This window comes from Melospiza georgiana, chromosome 7 (assembly GCF_028018845.1).
Source record: "Melospiza georgiana isolate bMelGeo1 chromosome 7, bMelGeo1.pri, whole genome shotgun sequence".
Taxonomy (NCBI): Eukaryota; Metazoa; Chordata; class Aves; order Passeriformes; family Passerellidae; genus Melospiza; species Melospiza georgiana.
This window is the reverse complement of record NC_080436.1, coordinates 24730048-24754478: the sequence shown is the minus strand read 5'-3', so window position 1 is coordinate 24754478 and position 24431 is coordinate 24730048. Positions and strand designations below refer to the sequence as shown.

The following is a 24431-nucleotide window of genomic DNA, read 5'->3' as shown; positions in this document are numbered from 1 at the left end:
GTGTTGCTACACTGAGGGAGGTAACATGAAGGAAAAAAAAACGCAGGGGGTTAAATTAAATGAGAATTTGTGCAATTGGAACCAGAGCTTTTCAACTGTCAACAGAGCACGCAAACCCACTATTTTTTCCCTATGGTCCCTCTGGACTGTACAGCACAAATTTCAAACATCCCGTGGCTCCTTGGTCATGCCCCAGCTACAAAATGTGTGTGTGCAAAGGTAGCAGAGGCAGGAGAGTGGGAGGGAGGGGGATCCCTGCACAAGGAAGGGCAGTGCCCAGGACAGGCACAGCCAGAAAGGACTTTGCTGAGAAGTCATGCTGCCCACTTAAAACCTTGTGCCACAACCACCCTTTGCTGTGTCCTGCCATGCTGGGCGTCACCAGCATACAAATGTTCCCATCACAGACTTATGTCTACCTGGGATATGGCAGCTGCACTGAACATCTCTTTTCCTCAGAGACATGCTGCAAGGATTGCTTAAGGGACCACTAGGTAAATTTTCTCCTGGAATGGCATCTGCAAAGAAAAGCAGATGGAGATTTGACGAACTCCAATATCTGGCAGAGAAGTTTGACCTGAACGTACCTCGCTCTGGTGGGGGTACTCTTTGATCACCCAAAAAAGATGTGGTATGAAAAGATGCAACATTTCTCTTTGGGTAAGAACACTGAAAGAAGCTAACATGGCAAAAAACCTGCAACATTCACGGGCCTGTTGAGGCCCTGTTGAACCCAGTCCTTGGACACAAAAAGCATGTTGGTGCAATCCATGCAAGCTGCTGTGCTTCAATCCATATATCTCTACCTAATCTGTGGAGGATACAAATAGGCTCCCACACAACACACCCTCCACAATTCAGCAGGAAAATTCCTGCAGCTCACCAATGGTGGCCTCAGCTCACTACTGCAGGGAACAGGCAGTAGGCTGGGAGAATAACTATAAATTAATGCCGTGATTCCATCCACCATCCTTACTGTTGGTGCTCTGGCTCCCACCTCCTTCCAGCACCTCTTACACATACGTTCTGGGGCATCCTCATCCATGTCCTGGGAAATGCTCAGACCACCCTGAGTGTGGAGATGGTGGGCAGTGCCCAGGTCTAGTCTGAAAGGAGGCTGGAGCCAGCTGTCCTCACACAGGATGAGCCAGGGCAAAGCCTGGGCACTGCTCTCATGAGACACTAGAGCCTCTCTTCTTAGTCAAGCTGGGGAAAGATTCAAGACAAATTACAGCACGGACAACTGTCAGACACGCTTTAATTTTCCAGTTGAAATAATACAGTGAATCTCATGGCCAATATCATCAAGGACACCAACAAAACCTCAGTCACCACACACTCTGATCAGGGACAGTATAAGAGACCTCTGATTAAGGGAAAACAATTCAAAGCCATTGATAACAAAGTCCAGTAGGAAGACTAGAAAACAATCACTGATTACATTTTTGAGTGAATAATATCTGCAGTTATAAAAAAGTTAAATGATGAAAGATTTAAAAATAAATATCCAAGGATCTGTTCCTTCAAAACCACTTCAAAGTAGGAAGAAAACACTGTTTCAACTTTTTTCTTTAATACAAGTTCATCTACATCAATGTTAATCAACAATCACTATTTTGAGGTTAGGTTTATTGATTATGCCATTACCCTTCAGGTATATTTTAAGGAACAAAACATACCTCAAGGAAAATTGATAAAACATCTATGTCAAGTTTTGTGAAAAAATACAACTTAATTAACCACATCAAAATCTGACCAGAGTCTGTATAACTATCAACAGCATTGCAGCCCAATAAACACGTCCCCAGAGATGGCACAGCTTAGTCCTGCAAGCAAAAACCACCCTGCAAGCCACTCTGCTTGCTGCACTGTAAGAGGGCAGATTTACACACTTCTCAGTGAATGTGATGGAGGGGGTTTACTGGTTTAAGTTCCTCCAGCTGTAGTTTGAATAGGTGAAATAGTTATGGGGAAAGAAGAATTCATAAGCTTTTTTCTTTTTCTTTTGGTGGTAAAAAGCTATCACAGGTAATACATATAAACAACAGATTAGCTGGCAATTGTACTTAAAAGTTGCAGTCCATAAACTCTAATAATGGACTGCAAATAAAAACAATAGATAAATCTAGAGGACGAAACCAAAACTTAAAAATATTACTCAAGACTAATGTATGGGGTCAAACTGCTAGATAGAATGTACACAGAAAAGCTATTTATATTTTATATGATAGAAAAATTTGAGATTAAGAACTTGTGATAGCTACAACCTTAGAAGTCATCAAAAAGAGTAAACTGATTCTGCAAACCAGCATAGAAATATTTCATGTATGAAATAATTTTTAAAAATAGCCCTACATATAATTATGGCATGAACAGGCAATTTTTGGCCATGCGAAATCTAGGTTAAAGGCATTCATACATTCCTGTGCATGTGCACAAATATTGTGTAAAAATATTTCATTTGGTCTTAGCTGCTTGTTTTAGTCTGAGGAACATACCTCCATCTCAGGGCTCTTGCAAAACTTTTAGAATGAGTCACCTTAAAACAAGGAAACTGAGAAATAGAACACCAAATGCAGCCCTTTGCAGCAGTTTTTAGAGATGGAGGAAATGACACTAAATCCATTGTAAAGTAACCATCGCTATGCATTTGTTTTTCCACCCTGCAATAAAAATAAAAAATAAAAAAGCTCCCAGGTGTTTTCAGAGAGTGTATGGAGGACTGGTTGGATTGGTGGAAATCCCAAGGAGAGTAAACATTTCTGTCCTGGGCTGCTGGAACTGAGATAGAAAAGAGACCTGAGCTGGCTCCTTCACAATCATCAACAGAGCAAGGGGTCAGCAAAATTCATCTTCTTCCTTAGCACCTTGGTATGAACACTGAAAGGGAAAGTGTCTGCTACACAGGCACAGAGGACTAGCACCCTTGGGGAGCAGCAGTGTGGCTCCCCCACATGTCACCCCTAGCTTTGGAGAGCAGGGTCTCAGCAGTGTGTCCATGAATAGTGCTCACAGGAACACTGCAGGTGAACAGTAAGGTCATTTGCTCCATACCTTCAGAAAGATTTATAACAGGGGTTTTTCTTCAAACAGATATTGCCCAAAAATGTTTTTAATGAAGGCTGATGGGATTCCATGTCTGAAATAATCTAGGTGAGAGATGAAATAGCTGAATCTTGAATAGGATGCTGGATGCATCTCTAATTAATATAATAAGTTCAGAATGATGAAGCCATTATATCTTAGACTAATTTATTTTATAACATGGACTAGGCATCACAAGACAAACTACCAAAACTCTGGCAGTCCCAAGTCAAGAGTGACTTAATCTCCCTGCAAGCTTGGAAATCATTGTGGCAAGAATCTATTGTCTGAAAAATAACTGTCCATTTTCATTTTGCAGAAAAAAAAGTCTTCCCCATAATCCTTGGAATATATTTCAGAATTCCTAAATTCAAGGCCAAACTTTAACGCTAGCTCATAAGCAGGTTCTGCAAAATATAAAAACAAAACACAAAGGCCCAAACATTCCCAAAGGAAAAAGTTGCATGAAAATGTTCACTGCTCTGGGACCTTAAGCATTTCTGCTCCAAGTGAGTGGTTGGAACTTTATGGTCTGTGAGTATTTTCAATTCCTGTCTTGTCTCAGAGAAGAACATTTCTCCATGGCTCTGCCTTGCATCCTCACCTCATCCTGCCGCAGAGCAAAAGCTCTCCAGGGTAGGGAGCTCCTCCAGCATTGATACTGATGGCCAGGAGGGTTCCTCAGGATATGAGCTCTCCAAGAATGAGAAAACCACTGTAGGTTGTGAAGTTTCACATGGAAGACAAGACCACTTGCTACTTCTGACCAATCAATTGTTTTCACTTCTCTCAAAGTCAGAAATGAGGATGCTTTCTTCCAGACCAGGACTATCAGCATTAATCTGTGGCAAATATGCGTTTCTGACCCACAGTATCCTGCGGAAGAGTTGGTTGTTCTCTTTGTGCAAGCACCACAGGAAAATGGAAATGGCAGCCAACATCACCAATGTCACAAGAACAGCCAGAGCTACAAGCCCACTGTATGATGCTGAAAGGGAAGAACAGAAACTGCTATTAAGTAAATATATTTAGAACAATAAGGAAATTGAAATATAAACATATAGCTCTTTTAAGGAAAACATTACTACTCCTTATGTCACATATTTCAAATTACAAGTTTAACAGTGAAAAAATATTGTCTCACAAAATATCAGCTCAAAATGTGTATTATTCCTTATTTTAAAAAGTACAGAATTTACCTTTTTCAGAGGATTCTGTTGCATCAATATCTGAAATAAAAATCAGAACAGTCACAAAATGACCCACCAATGTTATTATGCATATTCACTTTAAATAACATACTAGATTATGTTTAACTTGGCCAATTGGAATAACATTGACATGAACCAAATTAAACAAAGAACAGACTATTTTTGTTGGTTTTAGGTAGATTGTCTTCTCAGTATCCATTTTAAAATCCCTTTAATATGGTGGAATATATTAATTGGCATTAGTGCAAGGATGAGCAGCAGTATTTACCCTCTTTTTAAAGCACAAATTCATGGACAGAGCCATGCAGAGGCAGATCCGCCTGGTTAGAGGGTCCTGCAGTGACTGAGGGATTTGGTGTGGGCTCTGGAATCTCCTGAGCTCTCTCACAGACCCACATTCCTGCTGCTGTGGGGCCTGCACAGCTCTCCCAGGCAGGAGCTGCCCTCCCCACGGGGCTGTGGAGGTCACCCCGATGTCACAGGAAGGCTCCTGCAGCTGGCAGGGGCTGCCTGGGCTCCCCAAACAGAGGTCACCCCAGCTGCCTGGGGCTTTTAGAGGTATTTTTCTCCCCAATGCCAAGGGACAGGATTAATGAGATGAAAATTGACACCAAGTAAGCAAGCAACAAGTAAAACAATGGTTATAAGGACAGAATTGCCTTCTCTTATGGAAGCACATACCTGCATCCATTTTACATACAAAACCCTTTTTTTCTCTGCATGGAGATAATTGCCAGACTCCATCTGTGGTCCTCAAGCTGATGCAGAAATTTCCTTTGAGAGTATCAAATTCAGGTTCTCTGATGCCCCAGTTGGAATAATTTAAAGGAGAACCATCAAACCAGGAGATTGTCTCATCTATGGGTAGAAGTCAAAAATTATTACAAAATAGAATAGTATTTTGATAAATATTTCTTTTTCAGTCAGATTTACCCTCACAACATGAAAAATACAGTATTACAGAATACCAGGATTTTGTCTGTCTGGCCACTGTATTACTTTCTTCTCTTGAAGGATTTAAAAATCATTCTATGTAGCTAACACAGAAGACAGTCTGCAGTGTATCTTTAAGAAGGAAAAGAAGGCATTTACATGCATGTATGCATATCAGAATACTGGTAACTATTGCAGAAAGCCTCACTGTTTTTACTACATTATTAACAGGCACAAATCAACGAAAAAAATCTCAAAAGACTAAAGTGTTTTGAAAAATGGTTATTGAAAATGGTTTTTGGAAAATAACCAAAACCCAAACCAGGTTCTTACATGCAATTCTATTCTTCCCCAAACTTACTGTCTGTAACAAGCAGAATGTTCAACCAAACCATTTGTACAGAATAGCCAAAGCTGTGTAATTCTTCCAAAATGAAGGCATTTTCATCTTCATCTTGAATAGTCAGAAGATCTGATCCTTCACATTAAACACAGAACAAATTTTCAAGCAATCCATGCCATTAAAACATTGCACTTCAAAAAGTTAACATTATGAGTCTTAATTGAAGAGCTTGAAAAGTCTGGTTATACATTATAAGTTCTTAAATTTGTAATAATTGTGAAAATGCTCAAGCAGATACAAAACTGTTCTCACATAACTTTAAAACAAATTTGAAAGGAAAAATGTTCATATTATGTTTTATTGTAGAAACCAGTATTTTCACACAGAAAGGAACATTTTTTTGATGCATACTGCCTCCAATTTCATAGTTGGCTTATGAGCTCCACTAACATTATCTTGAATCAGAGAAAACATATGCCATGATTTCAGTCATTTCAGAAAATAAATATTGATTTAAGATATCACAATGACATTTGGTAGTTACAAAACAATCACTTACCTTGATTTTTGCAGACCTCATATGCTGTATCAAAACTCATGCCCTGAAGAACTGTGGAAAAGCTGTAGCAACTGTTTTTGAATTTGATCCAGGGTACAGTTTTTTCTGAACATAAGCCTTTATAGGCATTGAGTTTCTTTTCTGTGATAGAAGTAACAGCACAGCTTTATTGGCACAACAAAATACACATTAATATAACATTCCACACACTGTTTTGGAGTAATGCTAATAGCATGTTATTGTGTTATGCCTGTATTTTTTCAAAGTGAAAATCTAGCAGTTGCATACATTTGTATTAAATGAGTACAGCTGGTTTTACTTCTAATCAAAAAACCTTGCTGGATCACAACAGCAGGATCAGGACAATCTGATAGTGATGTGCATGAGCTAACCAGGGGCCCAGACGACAAACACCACTGAATGGGAACTATTTGAAGAATTGGATGCTGCCACAAGACCCTGGAGTCTGGCACTGAATGGAGTTCCATACCTGAATTCTGGATTTTACTGAACACCAGATGACTGACAGAGCATTACAGGAAATACAACTTATTTTAGGATACAGAAAAATATTCTCACCTTTACTAAAAAAAAATTGCATGGTCTTTGATGTGTTGATCAGTGAAGATATGATAAATTTTTCCCTTTGCTCTAAATGCTTCCCTTCTCCCATCCCACAGTTAATTTCAGCAAAGTGGATTTATTGCCATTCAAGCTAGGTCATTAGCAATCCTATTTTTTCACAGATAATATAGTGTTCACTGAAGAGACAGAGTAGGTAATTTTCCTGTTTCTTTTCTATTATGAAAGTTCTCTTCCCATTCTCCTACATATCAGACCTGATGGCCAATATTTTATTGGAAAAAAATGGTTTCACAAATAGGAAATACAGAGAAATACACTTCAGTTTTAAGTAATAGTCAGCCTTGCTTAACATTGCTTAACCTCTAACCAATGAACTTCCTTTCACATATTTCCACTGTCAGTACACACACTTGCAGATGCAAAGACTGAATATAAACCTTGAAAGACTTACTGGGTGGCACATGGCAAACTGCTCCTTGCAGAAGTTGTTCACAATTTGCACTTTTCCAGTGCCCTGAAGTATCAATGTAAACACAGCTGCCCAAGGCCTGGGACTCGTCGTCCTCCCAGGAGGTAAACAAAGACCTGGTCCCATCTGACCATTCAAAATTAAGCCCATTCTGCCAAAAAAAATGTCAGGTTATTTTTCTGATATAATTCAGCACAACACAAATTAATCTTCTTTTGGTAGCATCCTCACTAGAATTACAGAATGTCTTAATTTCCTAAAGGCCCAGCAAGGATGAAGAAAAGGCACAGCCAAGGATCCTCCCAACTCACTTTTGGGAGATTACAAACTACATCTAATTTTCTGTTTGCAGCAAGCAGTTATTTGGGCCATTGGGCTACTGTGAATGAAATAATGAAATTTCAATGTCAACATTACAAGATATGTTTTCCCCCCATGTTTTTAAAAGTTATCTGTGGCTTTTAGTTTTCAGTAGTTGTTCTACCAAACTGGCTGTCACTGGGACTTACACGTTATGTTAAAAGAAAAAAAAAATAGAAAGTTTAAGGCTCAAATTTTCCAGATTTTCATCTCTAGATGCAAACTTTCTGTGACTTCAAATCAATGCCACAGCTCACTAGTTTGTTACTGGAAAATCTCCTTTGCAGCATCCCACTGACAGCTGGGAGCCTCCTACGTACGTCGGAAGTGAAGAGCCCGATCCAGTGGCTGTATCCCAGGCGGTTGATGATGATGGTGAGGAAGGCCTGGTGGTACTGGTCTGTAATGCTCACCAGCTCTGCACTGTTTGCCATGCAGGCTTGCAATGCTGAAGACCATGTAAAATTCCCACTTATTAGTTTATACATTCTGTTTCCATATTCTAAAGTATCTGGCACAGGATACATGTCGGATGCATTGATGAGATGTCTGGATGTGTCTGTTACAAACAGGAAAGAAAAAGAACTTATTTTTAAAACAGACAACTTGATCATAGCTGAGTAGCTTCTAAAATAAACAGGACTATTGTTACAAACAAATTAAAAAATTGAAAACTCCTTGGTTTTAGGAAGGCACTGTGAAATTTAAAAAGAGAGCTCAGTTCAAATCCACTGCTGCTTTCTTTCATTTTAGTCTCCTTCAGAAAATAATTCAAAAAAGGGGAAATGGAATGCAGGCAGGATGGCAGAAGCAAAGCACCAGCTCATCTTTCCAGGAACTGACACATCTGTTTGGACACTTGAGCAAATTTAGCAGTTCACTACTGCCAGCAAGAGGCTGTCTCACTACTCCCTTCCCTGCTTCTCGGCTCTTCCTGCTACAAATTCCTTGGTCTGGTGTTTGCCTGACCCCGCACAAACCTGACACAGCCTGTAAAAAACTGCAGAAAATGACAGTAATTAGAGGAAAATAAATTAAAAAAGCAGGAAGCAAAAATATATGGAAATTTTCTGCTGAATTAGCAAACTGAACTGTCTGATGGTTTGGGAAAGTGCCACGGGTGTCCCACTGGGGAGGGAGGATGGTCCACTTAACCCAGGAGCACTCTGCTGTGCATGGGGCAGTGCTGAGCTGCATTACAGCCAGGCCCATGGGCCACTCTCAGATCCACTGCCCTGCTGGGAATATCTTCAATTATAACAAAAAGTGTCTGAACCTTGTGAATTCCTTTACCTTTAACCAACAGTGCTTAATGGGCAAGTGGTCATCTGACATATGAAGGTGTATCTTGACCAGCCCACATCCCTGGGATTCATTCCAAGAAAATAAACTTTTTTGGAGGGCTATGACCAAAATAAGATAAAGGAATGGGATGTTCCCCAAATGGCCACCAGAGACCCTCAAAAGACCCCCACTCTAATGTAACATAATATAAGCTCCAAGAAGTGATTTAAATATGCAAAAGAATTCACAGAACATTTAGCATATATGTATGAGTTTGGGGAAATGTAATGAATATGTATAAGTTTCACAGATTTCAACTAGTCTGTTGGCTGGCTGCAGGGCATGGAATAGAGCAGATCTTCCCTGCACGCCTGGCACCGAAATAAAATAATCCAGCTTTCTAACACTGAAATAACAGTGTTGGAGAGTTTTATTCCTGACTTTCAGTGACACAGCTGAGAAAGGTGGGTAGGACCCTGAGCACCCACTGCAGCCCAAACCTTTGCCAGAATCCTGGCCACCATAAGACAAATGTTTTCTTTCCTGCCTTTCCACCCTTCCTCCATCTGTCTCAGGCAGCAGCAAGGGGTTAAAATACAAAAGCTTGGGATGTAACTGAAACAAGTCAGCAGGAAAGCACATATATTTATTTTTTCTGCACCAGGTACAGGATCACTCCAGCCCTTCCCACAACTGTAGATCCCAATCAATGATGTAAAATCCAGCTATGAGTGACACGTAAGCCTGCCCAAAGCTGGTACTTGTTCTGCTTCCCAGCTGGCTGTGCCTTCCCTCCCAAGCAGCAGCAGCAGCAGCAGAGTGTTGTCTCTGCTTTTTAGGGTTAAATGTAGAGGTGATAATACAATACAGAGCTGAGCCATACAAAACCACCCTGCAGTAGAGGCAGCTGCCAAGGAGACTCCCCGCAGGCTCAGATGCCAGCCCTCCCTTCGCCCCAGGGTCACCAGTGTGCTGCTGCCCAGTTTGGGTGCTGTGTCCTGGCAGTGTCCTGCTGGCAGAGGGGCTGCCCTGGCACCTGGGATGGGGCCCCAGAGCTGCCCACAGCCCCCAGCCCAGAGGCAGCACCAGAACGTGGCTTGGGGAAACACAACAAACCCTGTTCCTCCCAAACACTTCATGCTTCCTGCAAGGGAACTTTATGGTACCAGAATTAGAGAAGTGTGGTACTAGAAAACAGAAGCCAAGCTCTATTCAATAAGCTTGATCCACAAGTCAGTCAGATCCACAATGTTCAGAAAAATGTATTTGCTACAGTCTCTTCTGATCTAACATTGCAAGTTACAACCCCCTACCCTAAATCATATTTTCATCAAAATCATCCTCCGTTTAGCCTTTTGTGGTTACTCTGCAGCCATGAGAGAAAATATGAAATTTCATCTCTACTTTCGATTCAAAGATACACTACAGAATGCTCAAAGGTAGGAGAAGTTAATAACAGAATGTTTTTTAGCAATTACTTCTACACCCCAGCTACTGATTTATTAAATAGTGTAGAGCTAATCTGTCTAAACATCAAACTGTCTTAGAAATCTTTTATGTTCCTTGTTTTAGAAACACTTACAAAAAGCTGCTTCTAGATAAAAACACAGTAAGACAAATTCCATATAGTAAGAAAAAAGAACAGAAGCAAAGCAAGACAAAACCTTACCCTGAGTCTTTTGGCAGACAAAACCATAATTTTTCTGGCAGTTTTCTAAGTACCATTTTCCCGTAAAATAAAAATTAGGGCTATTTGATACCAATGTACACAGGGGAAGTTGATCTTGAATGTTAAAATGCTGTCTCTGCAATCAACACAGAACCTTATATTAATTTAAATATACACCATGTAAAACAATACAGCATTACTAAATTAAATTTAAGAGAATAATTATCTCAAAGTCTCTATAACAAACATTGAAGTAGAACAATGAACAGTCCCATAAATACATTTGAAACAATAAACTCATAATTAAAAAGCCACAAGCTTTCAGTGAACAATCCAAAATGCTAACCCCAATTGGGACCAACATGTTGTAAAACAATGTATTAAAATAGGAAATTAATAATCTTGTTCCTCAACTTTGCTCAGACCAAGCATGTAATACTAACCACATTATTCCAAGTTTGCTGCTTAAAACCAGCTGCAAGAGAATGTGAGTAGAGCCACAAATTAAGTGAATGTCTGTCTCAACAGGGCCTTGTTTGCTACTTCTAGTTATGCCTGTAAATCTGTACCCACAGTTCTTCGAAGCTGCAAAAATTAAGAGCAGCCTAAACTGCTGTAACAACTTTGGCCCTGTCTTAGGGAAGTCATGACTTTTATGGATAAAACCAACTTCTCACTATCACAACCCCCTGAAAATACTCACATCCACTAGTTCAACTGGTGACCAGTTAGAATACATCTGAGGATTTTGATTCAACCATTGTTCATAATCGTCACTCTGGAAACCAATCCAAACACTCGTTTTCCACCCATATAGATTCATTGTTATGAAAGCTTCAAATGAAAGAGAAGCGAAATAAAATAGACCAGTAAGAATCTAGGGATAAATGAAGTCTCTTACAACACACGAAAGCATTGAAAAAATAATTTCCAATCAATGATGTTACATAGTTACCAGAAAATAAGACTTGAGTGGCATTTCAGTATCATCTTACCATAAATTTAAATTGTTTAATTTAAATTGGGTTAGGATCTAGTCCATTAGCTAATAATACCAGTCCAACCACTATACAGTCCAGCTGAAGAAGCTTTTCCCAGTTTTAGCTGAAGATTTCTTAACTAGAGATAGCCAGTGAGAGTCCTCCCACATCCAAATAAGTGGTTTTACAAGTGTGTGTGAAATTCAACCACAGGTTTTTGTTCATATTTTCAAATATTTTCAAATTTGCTGGCATTTATTTCTCTAATAGTTCCAGCCTGGTGCTATACTACAGATAAGACTTTAAGTACTACTGAAAGACAAAAATGAGATAATAAGTTAGAAATTTTAACCTGCAAATTTTCAAATGTGTATTCCATTTTTGGGAGTATTTTTAAAACAAGGTAAGCACAAAAGAATTTGCAATTATTCCTTAAAATGTACCTGTCATATATCTCAGTGAACCTTTAAATTTTGGCAAGCTGAGAAACATTAATGTGTTTAAAGCAGTGGAACCATGGGTAAGAGCTGAACAATCTTCTTTTCTAAATCTGTATCCAAGATTAAACTTTACTACAACATCCTAATTAAGATAATGTGTTATTTATTTAACATTATTTCCAGCACTCTACCTTGCTCCAGTTCATCTTCCAGGATAGCAAGTGACCCATCATAGTTACTGCAGAATGCCTGTGCAGAGTACCAGTTTCTCAGATGTTCTGGATCCTTTGGAATTTGTATTAAAAAGCACTGTTTGAAAAAATAAAAGCAAACAAACAAACTTGCTTTGTTTGCTCTCTTCCAGCCATTTATCAATCACTAAGAGTGTCACTAAAACATTTCACATGCTGTTACTGAATATTAAATATTTCACTGCTTTCTGTCCTGCCATGGACATCTCCAGCACACTCAGTGTTAGTTTCCAGCTGTGATCTGGACTGCATTCAAATCAGTTGTTTCAAGACAAACAATTGAGGTTAAATTTACCCTTGCAGTCACTGCAGTGAGCACTGGGATAAATTCAGGCACCTCGATGCATGTTGCTAATAAGGAACTTCGGCATTTAAGAGAAGCCAGATGAAATAGTTACCTTTTGACCCTCAATTGCAAATTCACTTTGGCTTATAATTACCTTTAATGAAGGCCATTTGAAACATCATGTTTCAGAGGACAGCAGCAATTAGGGATCCATTTAGCACATCAAGGGGTTAGAGACCTCTTTTGAGATCATAAAAGACACTTGAAGTTGTCATATGTGGAAAAGAGAGGATGGAGCAGGCTTTTTATGGCAAAGGCACAAATACAATTGCATAGCTTTTGCATACATGAGTATTTACTCCCTGAAACTAAAGTAAAGTTTTTAACACCTTGTTAAGACAACTTCTTAAAGTTGCGTACAGCTATTTAACAGCAATAAATCTTGGTGTCACTCTATCAGTTCTTATCAACCTAAAAGCTCTGCTTTCAAAAAGTAAGAAAATCTTCAAATATTAAGTAATCCTTAAGTATGATTTCTGTCCTCCATATGGAATGCATTTTGAACAACAAAACAGCATAAAAAAAGGTTTTACTTTGAATCCAAAGTGCAACCAGCCTTTGGGACATGCTCCTTGTTGGTTCGGGTCTTTTGGAAACTCCTTCTCTATCTTCTTTGGGATGTTACGTTTACAAATGCAGGGAAGAGAAGCAGTACAGTTTTCATCACCCCAGAGTCCTGAGCAAAAAGAAAAATCACAGTTCAATGTTGGTTTGAGAATTGGAAAGGGTTTTTTTTAGATACCTTGGATATTGTTTATTATCTGAGTAAAAAGACATTCTACATCAAATACATTTGGACATACTGCATTACAGTGGATTTGATGGTTCATGGGCACATCCTTTTATTTCCAGTTTAATTTTGTCAAGTAAAACCAATTCGTCTACACTGAGTCATATAACATGTCTCATGTGACTATAAAACTATTTATTAAAAAAAAAAAAAAAAAGAGATGCCTTCCAGATAAAATAGTTTGACTTCCATACATTGAAAGTTTTTGGCAAGATCCAGGTGATGATATGAAATGCTGGCCTGCTTAGGAGGAAAACATACTTTTCAGAAACTCAACAAATTTATGGCCAGCCCCTTTGGCCAGCTGAGTGGGGAGGGTGGGCGTCTCTTCCTTTTATCTGATACTAATATGGCAATGGCAAACTCAAACATTCATAAGTCATGAATCAAAACCCCAAGATTATGTGTGGGAAAAAAAGAAGGTTTTATGTTTTTTCAGTTTTGACTTTCGAGCCTGGGATTACAACACTGCAGCCGCATTAATCTTTTTTAGCTCTTCTCACAAATACAAAGCTGGCTATTTTTATTTTCCTTGGAACCTGACCTGTTTACTTTGTCATATGACTTGCAGATCATCAGAAAACAGACACTGGAAAATGACAGAAGTCACTAAACCAGCAGTACTGTGACTTTTTTTAAATACCCTAGTAAAATACAGAACTTTGCCATGATTGAAAGGCTAGCACCAAAATTATGGCACCCAAAATCCCTCAGCAGATTGGCTGTAGGATCAAAAATAACATAGAAACCTGAGTACTGGAAGTCATGTGCTGATAGAAAAACAGTTGATAGATGTAGGAAAAATTGTTGCTAAGTCCATGTGGGTCATTTGGTTCTGAGAAAACTGTGAACACCAGCAATGCATTAACATTATTGCTGTTCCACATAAACGCCCAATTAAAACTGAAGTATCAATATCACTGGAATCTTTGTATTTTGACATTAGAGAGCTGTAAATATTCATATACTTTTAAAACCTAAAACCTAGTCTCTGAGCATGTTAATGATATTTCATTATTCTTTTCTTAATCACAGAAGCAGTCATGCAAATTGTAACTACGGAGCAGGACTTTAATACGGATTGCATTTCTCAAAAGCAATGAAAAAAACCAGAAACCCTTTGGCCAAAAACAGAATAAAGTTACAATTACTGCAGCAAAAGGAAATAGAAAAGAAACCTGTTTGTGATGAAATGAAGCCACATCTTTTCCCTGGTCTCTGCAGATCTCTTTCCCTCCCTTCATCCCAGTTCTGGTACGTTACTGGTGATTCATCTCTCCAGCTGCACAGAAATGTTAAGAATAAAGTTTCACTTTTTCCTTTGTCCTATCCTTACCTAAATTCACACCCTCCATCAAAGGGTTCAAAAGGAGATGCAAGGGAGAAGAAAATAAACAAACAACCACCGTGACCAAGGTCAACATAAATGTCTTTTACAACCTTGCCAGAAGGAATTCTGCAATGTGGAGATAAATTAAGAGCAATATTATCCTGAATGATATTTACATGAGAATTGAAATTGTCTCTTGAATATTCCTCAGTCACCAAACTGCTTTGGCCCATCACAGTGGGAGAGGGCATGCCAAGCACAGCTCACAGCACTGTGGCACACACGAGTCCTTACCGAAACTCCTCACTGAGGTTTTCTGCGTGCAACCCAATCCACCAGTGAACATCAGTAGTAGAGAGCTATAAAAGAAATGGTTTGCAATGTGTTTAGATGTTGTTGATGTTGTTGCCCTTCTACCAATGCATTAACAAACTCCTGAAGTCAGACTGTGTATTCAAGTAGCATCTCCATTGGGTTCCAATGGGAAGAGCAGGTGCTAAATCCTATCCATGTTAATTCATGTAACTTCAGTGGTATTATTCACTTGAGTAGAGAATGATTTAGCTCCTGAATTTCCACAGGATTGCTGATCTGTTTTCTATAACCCAAGAATTTACAGCCTATGTGGTTTGAAAAGACTGTCATGCTATGTTAGACCATAATTTGTTTTCCCCCAATTCCTAAAACTAAACAATAGCAAATATTTCCTTTAAGCAGTAACATAGTGCTGATCCTCGATGTTTCCAAAATGCTTTCTGAACATTTACTAACTATGTATAGCTCATACCAGAGTATTCCAGTTACATCAGAAAGGTTCAAGAGAATTTCTGGTGTAAACCTGAGGAGGAAATTTAGAGGAAAATGTCTTTTTTTCCCCATATAAAAATCCATAGTCACAAGGGGGGTAAATTCAGTAGACATAATACAAGTCGGTGGACAGAAACACTGTTTGAATGTGAGAAACCATGATGGCTCCCCATGGGCAGAGAGGGGTGGGCAGAGAGGAAGAAGCAGAGAGGGATGTACACCACACATGAAACACACTTTTCTCTTTGTCCCCAATTACCTTCCCAACTTTGGGATAGGAATCTGGCTTTAGCTCCTCCTGGGTCTTGTGAGGCAGATTAATCAGATGCTCAATAGTAGAGCTGATTCTGCAGATTTGAAATGTAATTGAACTTCTTACGCTAAATAGGGCTTCGGGGAGAGATATGAGAAATGAAGGCAGAAAGAACATTACAAAGTAAAATGTCTTTTAGATTCTACCTGGAATAACAGGAGACAGATTCTCTGAAAGATAAGACAGAAAATAGCCTGAGGGTTTATTTTTTAAAAGGGGTGCTTTTTCTTACCTTCCTTATTTTATTTTGAATAAAGGTTTGTTCACCAGAAGAATTTATTATTGCCAATCCACCACGAAGCCAGCCACAGACAAATTTACATGTTTCCCATTCTGCAGGGCTGACATGGAAAAGATATTCTGCTCCTTGATAATATGACCAGGGCAGTTCTAGAAAATAAGCAAAAGAGTCAGTGGTGTGCAGAGGTAAAAAACTAATTTCAAATCTCATCTTTTTTTACCCCCATGGTCTGCCTACAGCCACATTTCAAAGGACAAATATACCACTAGGAACAGAAGAACCATATTTAACACATCAATTTGTGTGACAAAAAATAAACTATGAGTTTGGTTTATTTTCTAATACTCTACCCCCTGAGACTGCAGCAATATCAAGAGCAGTATCTGATGCTGTGGTATTCCTAAATAACAGTGGCAGATTTGAGCTCTAACAAATAGTTCCTACAGAGTTCCTTACTGTAAATTTTCAACATAGAATATTTTAGTTATTTTATTTTTAACAATGGCTTAAATTGTATGTCCATGTGATACTGTTACAAGATGAAAAAAAGAAAATATTTTCATACCAGCTGTGTACCAATTTGGACTCATTGGTTTGACACCTGCAAAAAACCCCCAAAAACAAACAAAGAATCATTAAGAATATTGCTACTGTTGTTCAGGGAGAAAATGGGAGTTAAATGTGGAATAAAATAAAATAATTGCCACACTCACTAAAAAGCTTTTACAGTAGTTTTTATGAATAACAACTTTGAATGAGTATTTCCAACTAACTGGTAATCTTGCTATATGTTTTTAAATTGACTGTTCACATTAGATCTGTTAACTGAACAACAAACCTAAGTGGAATAACCCATTTGGCTTTGCCATGATTTCATGCAGAAGACCAGTGAGAACTCCAGAGGTGGCTAAAAAGGAGATTTTTAGATTTTTTTTTTTCTTTGTCTCTTCTGAATTCAAGTAATGTGTATAACAGACAGTGCATGATAATTAACATTCTACCTTTTGGTATTTTGCATATCCATTCACGCTTTTCTTTGCAGTGTGCTGGAAAGACTGTTCTGTTTACTTTGAACACACCACAGCTTCTTGAGTCATCTTCAACATACTTGTCCTCCAAAAATGAAGATACAACCTGAAAACAGCACATTCATTCACTTTCACTGACAGCCCAAGATAAAGCATTTAAAAACCTCATCATGGAGAAAAAGGAAGGATTTAGACATATGTGTAAAATAGGAACAGCTAAGCAACAACTAGAGGACTGAGGTCTGCCTAAATTATGATGGTAAAATACAAATAATAGGGTCCATAGCCATGTTCTCTCAATGCCCTGTCCAACTCATTTGTAACAGACTTCTTCATAAAAATGAGTGAATAAGTTGTTAGGTTTCACAGTTTTTAGCTGTGAAACCTAACAACTTTTTGACATGATTAACAGCAGCTGCCCACATCTAAAAACCTTTGCCTCCGTTCAATGTATGCTCAGATGTGACTTGTAAGGTTACTGAAATACAGAGTAAACAGATAGTTACAGGTGTTCTGTCAGACCACTGCCACGTCCCTCCAGAAAGTGCATTTCTTTTATTAAATCCAATCCAGAACTGTCTCTCTTCTGTTCTACAACAGAAACAAAGAAAATAACATTTCTCATGCACTTTTTCCTCAGCCATTTCAGAAACAATTTTTCAATAGTACAAATACACATATTAATTTCTTCTCCAATTCAATATATTATTCCATAATACATTTCTTAACTTTTTAGAATTCTTGAAGTAAACTCTTGCTTTCCCACTAAAATGTTAGATTATGTTTTACAATATGAAAACATTTAAAATAGGATTAAAATGGTAGAACCTCCATTTCAACAAGGAATGTTAATTCACAAAAACACCACCTTGACAACAACAGCTGCTCAACATTTACCACAAAGATCACCTTCAAAAAGAATCACATTGAAATTATGCTGAAACATTTCACCCAATTTTAGCTCACGTTAGAGTAGGGACTTCTTTGAACACTAGCAAAGAGGATGGAATAATGTCAATTGTAGATTAGTACAATTATGATAAATCTTGTTGGTGTTAAAAATATATTTACCTATCAAAAATTGTATATAACAGATTGTTTAAAAATGTTTCTTCATAGATGTGGCTAAAACTAGCAAGATGGGCTCCAAAATCTTGGCATAACGCTTCTGCTTCATCCCATGTTCTTCTCATCAGAACTTTTTCATTGTGAAATATCTGCAATAAAATAACCATTGTCATAAATTTAGCTTGTTTCAGAGAGCAGTTTATTTCAGAAACCCATAAAAATCAAATATTAGTCACAGGTTTTCCTAACCAAACCAGGTAAATTTCAAGCAAAGCTCTGATTCTTGTTACTTTCTCTCACTTTCAACTGCGGTGCAGGACGGTAACAGGAAATTTTTGTTTGTTGAGTCAAAGAAATAATGCTTCATCAAAAATGTTTTAGGAACAGCATATCCTTAAGCTGATGTAGAATCAGAAAAACTCAAAGCAAGTATGACATGTACCTTGTAGCAGTTGAGTAGATTAGGTTCTGATTCCCATCCAAAATAGCAGGAACTCGAATACTTTTGAAAAGTAAGTTCAGGTTCTTCATAAGAATTGACTTTTTGCCTGCACAATGACATGGCTTTGAAGTTCTTACAGCTTTTCACCTCCCAGTAACCAACAGGGTGCTTCCCTCGCATAGCCACACATCCTCCAGAATGACCTAGACATGGGGATAAGTGCTGAATATCAGAATAGAATATCTGAACTTTGCCATTTCTTTGGTCAAGTTGCTGTTTTATTGACATGGGTTTCTGGATAAAAGCTGAATGAACTTACAAAACTAGCAAATTCTTTGGTCAGCAGCCAACTTATAAGCCTCTCTTGGCTGGCTTGAGCTTGTAAAATGAACCAGGACAAACAGTTCCTCTCACAAAATGCACAAGAAGAATTGCAATTAAAAACATTACTTTTGCAAAATGCAGTAGTAAGCAATAAATGTAAAGAGTCCGAATCAGAGAACCATTATTGAAATGGAGTATCTTTATAAATATGTCTCTATTTTCAGATATTGCTTAGTGGTTTGTGTTTCAAAGGTTGAACAACTGTTTAACGTTTTTACTTTCTGTTTCCTTGGAACATTTTCCTAAGAATTACTATAAAACAAACAAGATAAAACTAAAGGGGAAGAAGAAGAAACCTCCACACCGTTATTCACAGAAATGTTTTTTGCAACCTCTGGCCTATTTTTCATATAGAATGCAAATTTCAAACTGTTACTGAATAAAATTCATTACTTTTCAGAATCTTTTGCTGGGAGTCTCAGGAAGCCCTTGAAAAGCTCATGAAGAAGTGTATGGAAAGCATCAGGTTTGGGTTTTGACATTCTTTAAAGAATATGATGTATGCAACAAATGTATTACAGTTCCTAAAGGAATGTATGCAAAATACCTCATGGAAAAAGAAGAATTTCAGGGATCAGCTGTGTCTGTAAGGAGGGCAACTTCTTGTGGAGCCAACAGCAGATGCAAATTTATCTCTGCTCTCTTGGCCAGGCAGGGAGGAAAGGACTGGGACTCTTCAGTCCCTGCTAAGCACTGGTGCTGTGGAGAAGAGAGCACCCTTCCCAGTTTCCATTTCCAGCCTTTCCATATTTTTACCAGCATGCTACTCACGTGGCTGGTGCTTGTTCCAGTTTGTGTAGCTCACTGAGTGATTCTTGCCTGCTGTACTGAGCCAAAAGTATTCTCCTGTGTTGTTAAGGTCTTGCAATCCTATCCAAAAGTAAGTTCTCTCAGATTCTGCCATGCTGCGGATCATGCTGTTGATAAAAGCTTGTTCAAACCTTAATAAAATAATCAAAATAAAGGTTTTTAGAATAAAATAGGTAAATTGATATTTCAGTGAATATCTCTCATGACATTATTTAAATTACCTTGGATGAGAAAGATAAAATGGAGGTACTTAATTTTCTTTACAGAATGCTGTGGGGAACTTGAGGTATAAGTCTGTATCCCTATTTTTTCAGCACTTGAGCACATAAAAGAAACACTAGAATCAGTTTTAAATAAAACCTCAGTGCTTGAATTGCAAGATGTAAAGACAGAATGTATTAATGATGCACAAATTAAAACAAGAAACTCCAGGTATGAAGGAAAAATGTTAGTGGGGTCTGAAAAGGCTCCAGAAGAAAGAAAAGAAAAATCTCTGCACAGAAGTGTCCTACTGAAACCAGCAGATACACAAACCAGCACTAAGAAAACATCTGAAGGACCCAAAGCACCAGCTGAACTGAGTACAAAGAATCTTGATTTCTTCACTAAAGTTATGTGAGAGACGTACACCTTTTTGCAAGTTATAACTGCTGTGCATAGTAATCCAATTTTCACTTAAATGCAATTAGTTCTGATATAACTGTTATACAAACTCAGAAAATAATAGCTAAATATAAGGATGACAGTAATGCAAGAGACAGAATGCAACACTGTGATCAATGTTACAGTATCTGTAACACTGTGAGGGACTCAGAATTTGCATTCAATTTTCATTTCCTCTGCACGTCCTCTTTTTATGTCTACTCTCCTTCCTCTACAACTTACTATCTAATGAACACTTTAGGATCAGTTACTGAAAAGGTTTTGCAGTTTTCACTCCAGAACAACAAACGTCAGCAGTAATTTAACAAAACCACAAAACTAACATGCTTTTGCTACTCCTTGCTACTGCTGCTAACTGGAACTGGGAAATAACATCACAATTAGTGATAGGTCTTCCGAGAAGTGAAAAAACAAAAATAAAAAAAAGCAGAAAAAGACAGAAGACATTATTCTAGTGATGCGCAGTATGCCTACAGCTCCCTGCCACATTTGAGCTGCCAATGCTCAGCTGCAAGGATTTGTCCCTTATTCCCCCTGAAAGGACCTTTGTCACACTGCAGCTCAGTGCTGCATGCCCTGTGCACAATCCTGGAACCACTGGGCAGAGCAAATTCCCACTGATGTCAATCTTTATGTAGGGTAGCCAGTGGTTTCCTAAAATACCTACCTACTCTTTATCTGATTGCTGAGGGTTACTTTCCCTGGTCTAAAGGGAGCAGATATTTCCTCCTTGTATTTTTGGGCTTTGGGGTTTTTTTTGGTTATTTAGGCTTTTTTAAAAATAATAAATGGGCAGCAGTTACAGTATCGATGTAATTTATCTATTAGTAGGTCAAACTTTAATGGAAAGCCATCATGAAGGGTAAATAACAAAGGGAGCAGAGAAAACCCAAGCATCTGGACATCTACAGAGGAGAAAGTTCTTGCTAAAGCTGGAATAGAGGCAAATAAGAACAAGGCATGGGAAAACAGCGACAAATGCTTTCAAATATTTACTCTCACTCTATTTGCTGAGAAATCACATAAAATGAATACATAAACAGAAGCATTTATAAAACATTAATTGATATGGATTAAAATTTTATATTTATTTCACTATAAAAATAAGTATATTTTCATCTTTCAGTACACCTTTCAAGTACACTAATAAAGTTTCTCAAAGATGTTACATACCCCTGCAGCAAGCATTTTCTTTAGATTTCTGCATGCCCAAGTGTGCACATTGCTAAAAGTGTTTATTAGCCTAACAATTGCTCATTAATAAATTTATTTTCAATTAAAAAGTAAGGCAAAGCACACCTTTGATTTCAGCTGATGTTAGTAATTATGCTCACCTCTCAAGCAAATATTACTTCACCATGGTGATATGTTTTGCCATGCAATGCTTTATAAAGTTAGAATAGCTCTTGTTAGAGGTATCTTCACGCTATCTAATAGGATTAACTACCTGTTGGTTACTGATACAAGTGCAGATGGGCAGAAATAACCACTGGAAGCAAGTTCAAAACTTCGAGGGGTACTGTCGATTTTGTAACAATATCCACCATGTCTTTCCCATCCCTTAAAAGAAATGAACATCATTTTATAGATTATTAATTATTGTATAGTTGTTAACAACTTGGCCCCCTTTTGTTTGATGATCCCTGGCATCCCTGCAGATCTTTTCTTTCCTACCATGGTTGAAGAGCAGTTACCCTCAAGATCACTGAAAATGTGTGTATCAGATGAGCCAGAACACTGTGCCTGTGGTCAGCCTGCCTCATTTCATCTCATTATTATCTTTTACTTCATTCACCCTGGGTGTCCAAAAGACACCACCAGGACTGGTGTAAGTTCTGCTGGTGTGAGCTCATGCAGCATACCTGCTTGGATTTATGATTAACTGTTTTAAATAAACAAGAGGACAAAGAGATAATACACTCTCTCAGTCTTTTGATTAACGGAATGTAACTTTTTTCACATTAGAAAGAAAAGGATCAAAGCCAAGGGACTGTAAGAGGGTTTAGCAAATGTTTTTACAGGGTGTGAAACACCAAGCAGCAGAAATTTATCCTGAGTAGAAGTTGCCAGAGTGGGCCAAAATACTTATGACCAGTGGCTCAATACCTTGAGACTCAGTCCTGAGGGGCACAGGATTGGGAAGAAGTTGAAGTGCTATCAAACTGCTGACTACAGCTTGTCAAGAAAACCTTGATGCTCTGCACATTTTTCACCCAGTCAGGACTGGGACAAACCTTTCTTACACTAACAACACACAAAATTCTTGAGTGACAAAATACATTGGTCCAAATTAAATAAATGCAGTCACCCTAAACTTCTGGAAATTTTAAGCTGGAATCAAGTAGTAATGTCCACAATCGTATGACAAGAACTCTGGATCTGGACACTACATCTGGCAAAAGACTGCATCCGACTCCAAACAGATCGATTGCAACCTTCTTAAAATTCAACTGAACTGGCTGCGTTTCTTCATTTCCCAAGAAACAAGACAGGAAATCTAAAAAAGGAAGACAATTAGCTAAATAATAAAGCAGCTTAGAGAGATTTTTTTGCCTCCACAGTTTTGAACATAACAGAAATTCAACAAGCTTCCTCTTTCCACATTGTGAAAAGGAACTGATGGCAAACTAAGTCATATTTTAACATGCTTCCTTTTACTACTAGAACGCAGAGCCTAAATGCCTGAAAATATGATACCATCTCCTAGTTGGATAGCTGTGCTCTTTCCCATTTGTGTTTGAAAGCAAATGTACAAGTGGAAGAGTTCACCCTCTGTGTCAATGAAACTGGTAGGTTTTCACCCTGACATTCCATTTCAGTGTATGAAAACCATGTGTGGGACAAGGCATCATATAACAGCCCTTATTTGCACAGATGTTGGACAAAAGGGTTTCACTTTTGATCTAGAAAGAAACAGGAACTTGGGTCACAATCACTGATGAAACAACAAGCCATGAAAGGCATCTTGTGAAGCCTTTTAATCTTACATTAAAATTTAGTTTACATACTTTTAAAGCAAACAATGTGATTTTTCCAAGCAAAACATGCATGTTTTTAAGATGAAAAACTGAAATTATCTATTTGCATCCACATGTTCTGTACCTGTATTTAGAAGTTACCTATATAGTTCTATGTCATTAATATAGTTCTAAAACAACCACAAAACCACTTACCTCTGGACAATTTGATTCCAGTTCAGGAGAGACACTATTAAATTCCCCTGCTTTTTTGCAGATATAGAAAGATTTGTCTTCACATTTTTTAATCCTCCAATGTCCCTCCTAAAGAATAAATAGAGTATATTCCATATATATCCATATTGTCATGCATATCTATACAAATATTAGATCACACTCTCTCTTCCTCTTTCAACTCTTCACTAAAAAAAGTAATTTTTCTCACTCCATTTACCCAGCCATAGATGGTCCATTTACTTCTACCAACACTTCAGCAGGACATCCCAAATCAATCATACAAATGGGTTCGTCTCTTTCACTCAGCATTCAAGATGTAAAGCATCTTGATTAACTAACACCATGGCCGTGCCAGAGCACCTTTCTTACTGGCTATCACAGTTCTTTATAAGATTAATCTCTGTATTTGAACAGTCCTTACTCAAGATATTACAAACTTTATATCATATAATTTTCACACATCTGTACATACTGGACATATATCAAAAACAATGCTTGAAAAATTTTATCCCAAACCTACTTTTCCTTTGTATTTTACGTTTTCATTTGTTTGTTTACAATTGCAAACTAAGTAAAATATGACTTTGGAATCTAAACCCTCCCCCACTCTCCACCTCGCCTTGTTCCAAAGTCCTATTTTCTGCTTCCAGTAGGAACAGACCTTTCCCAGTCACTGTAATTGTCTTGGTTTTCTCCTGAGTTAAAGATTGCAACTTGGATCCACTACTGTAGAGACAGCAGAACCCTTGATACAGTTTTCACACTCAGACAAAACATATTTTACAAAAAAGTTTTTAAAATTATAGTGCTGCTTAAGCAAGTCACGTATTAGTGAGTTTAAGAACTG

The 24431-nt window shown here is 38.0% G+C and overlaps 1 protein-coding gene across 1 annotated transcript in view; it reads right to left on the bottom strand.

The window, feature by feature from the left end:
- Positions 1-1241: 1241 nt before the first annotated feature.
- PLA2R1 (phospholipase A2 receptor 1) overlaps positions 1242-24431 on the bottom strand; it is a 35727-nt gene continuing 12537 nt past the window's right edge. The window contains exons 9-30 of the mRNA XM_058028346.1: positions 23564-23671; positions 21838-21950; positions 19689-19858; positions 18534-18736; positions 18095-18240; positions 17530-17614; positions 16997-17129; positions 16561-16596; positions 15987-16144; positions 14929-14993; positions 14483-14586; positions 13048-13190; positions 12109-12226; positions 11201-11331; positions 10498-10633; positions 7865-8103; positions 7167-7335; positions 6131-6271; positions 5590-5706; positions 4977-5153; positions 4284-4313; positions 1242-4072 (exon numbers count right to left, since the gene is read on the bottom strand). Of these exons, the coding sequence (XP_057884329.1) occupies positions 3855-4072; positions 4284-4313; positions 4977-5153; positions 5590-5706; positions 6131-6271; positions 7167-7335; positions 7865-8103; positions 10498-10633; positions 11201-11331; positions 12109-12226; positions 13048-13190; positions 14483-14586; positions 14929-14993; positions 15987-16144; positions 16561-16596; positions 16997-17129; positions 17530-17614; positions 18095-18240; positions 18534-18736; positions 19689-19858; positions 21838-21950; positions 23564-23671 (2940 nt within the window). The 3' untranslated portion in view covers positions 1242-3854. The remainder of the gene's footprint in view (positions 4073-4283; positions 4314-4976; positions 5154-5589; positions 5707-6130; positions 6272-7166; positions 7336-7864; positions 8104-10497; positions 10634-11200; positions 11332-12108; positions 12227-13047; positions 13191-14482; positions 14587-14928; positions 14994-15986; positions 16145-16560; positions 16597-16996; positions 17130-17529; positions 17615-18094; positions 18241-18533; positions 18737-19688; positions 19859-21837; positions 21951-23563; positions 23672-24431) is intronic.